At 48.5% G+C, this 5,862-nt stretch overlaps 1 protein-coding gene across 4 annotated transcripts in view; it reads left to right on the top strand.

The window, feature by feature from the left end:
- Positions 1–5,460, top strand: part of ZNF467 (zinc finger protein 467) — a 10,067-nt gene extending 4,607 nt beyond the window's left edge. For all 4 annotated transcript variants that reach the window (XM_069083198.1, XM_069083193.1, XM_069083203.1 and 1 more), the window contains exon 4: positions 3,215–5,460. In XM_069083198.1, coding sequence (XP_068939299.1) covers positions 3,215–4,767 — 1,553 coding nt within the window. In that variant the 3' untranslated portion in view covers positions 4,768–5,460. The remainder of the gene's footprint in view (positions 1–3,214) is intronic.
- The last annotated feature ends 402 nt before the right edge of the window (positions 5,461–5,862 follow it).

Below are 5,862 nucleotides of genomic sequence, written 5' to 3'. Positions count from 1 at the left end.
CTTTTTGATAACCCAGAGTTAAACTAACCCTCCTCCCCCTAAGCACATACTTCTTTCTCGGAAAGATCTTGAAATGCCACTGTCTAAGAAAGTAGTAATTACAGGGCATTGACCCTAAAGAAAAAATAAGCAAACCCTGATATTCCCCCTTGGATCCCCTCAGGGTTTCCCTAACAATGGAAATCTTCCCCTTTCTCCTCCCAGTGCTCCATTCTATGGCCTGCCCTCCAAGAGTTTACATTCTGGTTTAGTGAAAAGAGTATTAAATTAACCGTGAGGTGGCAGCAGAAGTGCCAAGTACTAAAGAAAATAAAGACAACAGGAATTCAAAGAGATATTACTTTATTTTGATGCCAAGGGGGACTAGTTTTTCAGTACTTCTTATTCATTACACACTTGCAAATATTTATTGCTAAGGCTCCCACTCAATGTGATCACACACACAGTCAGTAAGCAGCTATCATTGGACCCTAATTCTCACTCCTCAAGGCCATTGATTCACCAGGCCCCTTAATGACATCCATCCCCCCTTTCCCCTTCAGACAGCCATCACCCTCATGTCTGTCTGCCCTGTGTCTCTTCTTTCATCCAACAAAGCTACACCTACACAGGTACAGGTTACATTAAGTAATGTGGGGGATGCACAGGGAGCAGCAGACACCATCTTTGCCCTCCAGAAGCTTGAAATGCAGTCTGAGTGAAAAGATACAGATACAGAAAAAGTTAATACGAGTCAACAGCATGCTAAATGATACACAAAATATGTAGGATGAGATTTCAGAGGGAGATTATTTTAGATGCAATAGGAAACGATTGAATGTTTTTGAATGAACAAGTGATATAATTAAAAATAGCATTTTAGGAAGAGTAACTCAGTGGACCTTTTTTGGATGGATAGTCTATATATGCAACAGTGAATTCAATTCATTAACATCTAGGAAAGGGAATAAGCTCCTACTGTGCACCAGGCACTTTACAAATGTTATCTTATTTGAGCCTCACAATGCTGCAAGGTAGTTGCTGTTATTATCCCCATTTTACAGATGAGAAACTGAGGCAAACGTGAAGTGACTTGCCTAGGGTCACACAGCCAGTAAGTGTCTCAGGGAAGATTTGAACCCAGTTCTTACTGACCCCGGGTTCAGCTGTGTATAGACTTCAACATCTGCCATTATTAAATGCCTACTCTATGCAAAGCACTGTTTGAGACATGGGAATACAAAAACACCTTCCCCAGTTTCCCCCCAAAAGCCAGTAACTGTCTAATTGAGATAAGTATAATACAGGATAGGGAGTAAATAATATTTGGGATTTCTATTTGGCTTTAAGATTTGCAAAGCACTTTATCCATTATTTGAGCCTTGCAACAACCCAGATAATAAAACAGAATCTTGAAGTGGCTAAGTGGTTTGCCTGGGTCATACAGCATCAGAGGCTGGTTTCGAACCCAGATATTTCCTATCTCCTAGGCTGGCAAAGTATTATACCAGGGGAGATCAGATAAAGAGCTGCAGGAGTGTTTATAGACACAGAGAACCGTAATAACTGAGAGGATCACAAAAGGCTTCCTGAAGCAGGTGCCACCTCAGTTAAGCCTTGAAGGAAGATTAAAGTTCTGAAAGGCTGAGATGAAAAGGGTGATAAGCAATAAAAAGTTTAGGTTTAGACTAAGGTGGTAGCAGTAGGAACAGGAAGGACAAGGAGTAAGGTGAAATAATGTTACTTATTATAGCTCTTCCTATGTGCCAGGCAATAATACAGTATGAACGAAAAATAATAATAACAGTTACCAAGTACTTTACAATTATTATCTCATTTGATCCTCATAACAACCCTGGAACATAGGTGCTGTTATTATCCCCATTTTACAGTTAAGGAAATTGAGGCAAACAGAGGTTAGTAGCTTGCCTAATAAGTGCCTAAGGCTGAGTTTTAAATTCAGGCCTGGTGCTCTTCCTTCTTCACCCAAAATCAACATGACAGTGAAGGGGAGATGAAGAAACAGTAAAAAGTCAAATCTGGCTCCCATGTTTCAAGCCTGAATGAGTGACTGAAAGGTGATGCCTTTTACAGAAATAGAAGGTTAGGAGGGGGTGAGCAGATTTTTCAGTAAAGATGAGTTTGGAGTAAAGACAGGACCTAACAGGTGGAAATGTCAGGGAGGCAACAGAAGCACAATAATGTAGTGTCAGGGATGCCAAGGGAGACGAGTTCCAAAAAGAGGAGGTCATCAATGTCAGATGCTACAGATAGGTCAAGGGAATGCAGACTAAAAAAAGGAGGCTGGATTTGTCGATGACGTCATTGGTGACCATGTAGAGAATAGTTTTATTAGACAGGCTGCGGAGGATAGAACAGGGTGGAGTTTGAGGAGAAATTGTGAAGGAGTAGAGGAACATTGTATAGACAACTCGTTGGAAAAGTCTGTTTATCACCTACATTTTATACAGCTAGTGAGTATCAGAACACCTAGGAATCCTGGGTCTTCCTCAGTCCAAATTCTGTTCTTACCACTGAAAAGGAACTCAGAAATCACCTCCTCAGGTAGTGTCCAACCAGAGGGTCGCAGACACATTGAGAGAAGGGATATGAAATATACTACACGTAGAATCTCATTACCTGAGTCATTATAATAAATAAGCAATCATACCTTCTATGGACATAATGCACACGTGTTATTCTTTTCCAAATGTATGTAGATTTTGTTGTGATTAATTAAATGTAAATTCATTTAAAAGTAAAACAAAAGTCTGTCTGACTTCAGAACTCAGATCAATGCATTGCCTCTTGTTGCTTCAACAATGAGGAGATACTGGGAAGCAGCTGTGACTGGAGTTAAGTCCTAGAGTCAGGAAAACTTGAGTTCAAATATGAATTCAGACACTTGCTACTTTATGATCCTGGGCAAGTCACCTAATCTCTCTTAGTTTCTTCTGTTTTAAAATGGAGATCAAAACAGCACCTCCCTCACAGGGTTGTTGTGAAGATCGAATGAGGCAAAAGCCGTGCTGGTAGACTGAAGGTGGAGAATGGGGCACAGGGTGTTAAACATCAATGATTTAGTTAATTGTCTTGTAACAAGAAAGAGTTGGGGCAGGGAGGGGGAGTGAGTGGGGGAGACTACTAGGAAATTATAGCAATGTGAAAAAAAAAAAGTCAGTAAAACAAAAAAAAAAAGAAAGTATCAATACTATTCCTTGACTTAATTTTCTAGAAGACTGGATGATCCGGAAGGTGAAGGTGGAGGATGAGGACCAGGGAGAGGAAGAGGAGGTTGCCTGGCCGCAACACCTCCCCCACTTACTTCCCAACGGCCCCTTCTTGCCCACCGACCTAGGACCTCTGGCGGCTGTGGCCACGGCCTGTAAACTGGAACCTGGAGCCCCGGCGCCTCTAAGTGGGCTGGCTTTGGCATCCTGGCCCCAGGTCCTGGAGAAACCCTACGGCTGTGGCGAGTGCGAACGACGCTTCCGGGACCAATTGACCCTTCGGCTGCACCAGAGGCTGCACCGGGGCGAGGGCCCGTGTGCTTGCCCAGACTGCGGCCGCAGCTTCTCCCAGCGCACCCACCTGCTGGCCCACCTGCGCAGCCACCGGGGCGAGCGACCCTTTCCGTGCCCGGAATGCGGTAAGCGCTTTAGCAAGAAGGCTCACCTGACCCGCCACCTCCGCACGCACACTGGCGAGAGGCCCTACCCCTGCGAGGAATGCGGGAAGCGCTTCAGCCAGAAGATCCACCTGGGCTCCCACCAGAAAACGCACACTGGAGAGAGGCCCTTCCCCTGCGCTGAGTGTGAAAAGCGCTTTCGTAAGAAGACGCACCTGATCCGCCACCAGCGCATCCACACTGGTGAGCGACCCTACCAATGCACCGAGTGCGGCCGTAGCTTCACCCACAAGCAGCACCTGGTGCGCCACCGGCGGGTGCACGCGCCAGGCCCTGCCCCGCCTCCACCTCCGCAGCCGCAGAGCACTGACCCCTTGTGCCAGGATGCGTCCACAGCCCCTCCAGGGCCTAAGGCCTTCCCCTGCGCAGACTGCGGAAAGGACTTCGGCTGGAAGAAGAACTTGGCCTCGCACCAGCGGGTGCACCGCGGGAGCCGCCCCTTAGGGTTCTCAGAGCGCCCGCGGAGCCAGGGTGAGCGGCGCCCCCCTGGGGCGGCAGCGGCGGCCCACGCCACCATCAAGGCCTTTGCCTGTACTCACTGCGGGAAAAGCTTCAGCCAGCGCCCAGGGCTGGTAGCACACCAGAGGACCCACGCTGGCGAGCGGCCCTTCCGCTGTCCAGATTGCGGGCGCGGCTTCTCCCACGGGCAGCACCTGACGAGGCACCGGCGCGTGCACACGGGTGAACGTCCCTTTGCCTGTACCCAGTGCGGCCGTCGCTTCGGCTCCCGCCCCAACCTCGCTGCGCACACCAAGGTGCACAGCGGCGCCCGACCCTTTGCCTGCGCCCAATGTGGTCGGGGCTTTAGCCGAAAGTCACACCTGGGCCGCCACCAAGCTGTACACACCGGGAGCCGCCCCCACGCCTGTACAGTCTGCTCTCGCTGCTTCAGTTCTAAAACCAATCTGATACGCCATCAGGCAGTCCACACCGGCTCCCGCCCCTTCCCCTGCTCGCAGTGTGGCAAGAGCTTCAGCCGCAAGACTCATCTGGCCAGGCACCAGCGCACCCACGGCGAAATCTCTCATCTTGACCCCAGCCTGCCAAGCCCAACCTGGCCTGTCCCCACAGTGCCTGCCCCAACACCGCTTTTTCTCTAAATGGAACAGAGCCCTATATCCCATCTCTGTCCGGCCCCTCAGCACCCTCTCTTACCTGACTGAAGATCAGGTCCCTTGTGGTTATCTCCATTATGACTGCTCTGCTTTCCTATTGCTCAGAGGTTCCCGTGCTGCCCTCCGTCCTTTGGCCTCCTTGTCCACCTTCGGTTTTTCTACATATCACCTCTGTTCTGTCTCTTAGCCACCTGCAGCTACCCTTCACCCCACCACTCTCCTTCCTTCTCTCCCTACCTGCTAGATGCTTAAGAGCTTGGAGAACACCCCGTCTGAGTGAGGATGACCCAGAGAGAATCTCTATCAGACTCAGGTTTGCATCTGCAAAAGGAGGGGGTTAGACTGAATGAACTCTAAGGTTCTTTTCTGTCTGGAACATTCTACATCAACGTGGAGCCTTGGGTGTTGGGGGATGGAAGTGAGTTAGCTGACCAAAGGAGACTGGAGAGCCAGGCTGAACCAAATGGGGAGACTACAGAACTTGGAGGGAATGCAGAACAGAATACACTCCCTACTGGTTGCTCTTCCATGCCTTCTTCACTACCCTTCAAAGTTGTAGGATTCTCCCTTCCCCCTCAAAAAAGGGGACAGGAGTCTGTTCCAAAAAGGGGGGGAGGGTAGTCACCTGTGTATTTGATGTGTCATTAAAAATAAAATCTGAACGTTTGGGGGCTGTAAGATTGGTAGATGCTGTGGCTTTCTTGCCTTGGCCAATCAAGGGGTAAGGGAAGTTGGGTCACCTATTTGATAGGTAGCTCCCTTGGCTTCTCCTGACCTCCTCTGTAAGCCTTCAGGTTCTCAGATAATGGTATTTTTCTTGCAAAACACTAAGAGCCAACCAGAGTAAGACAGTCCCTTACCTCATCACAGCACTTACTCCCGTTCCCCTGCATCCCATTAGAAAGCAAGAACAACCCATTCATTTGGCCAAAATCATACAGTTTGAAATTTACTAATTTACTGAGCCTAGATAGTGGCCCTTGCCTCTAGCTGAGGAGGGCCAGTTTTCCTTTCCATTCCTCTTTTAGCAGATGGTAATGGTTCACAGATGGGAAATGCAGAGGGAGAGTCTGTGGGTAT

Source organism: Petaurus breviceps, unplaced genomic scaffold (assembly GCF_028583685.1).
Source record: "Petaurus breviceps papuanus isolate PSGF00001 unplaced genomic scaffold, PetGlider_PUasm1.0 115, whole genome shotgun sequence".
Taxonomy (NCBI): Eukaryota; Metazoa; Chordata; class Mammalia; order Diprotodontia; family Petauridae; genus Petaurus; species Petaurus breviceps.
This window is presented reverse-complemented; position numbering and strand designations above follow the sequence as displayed.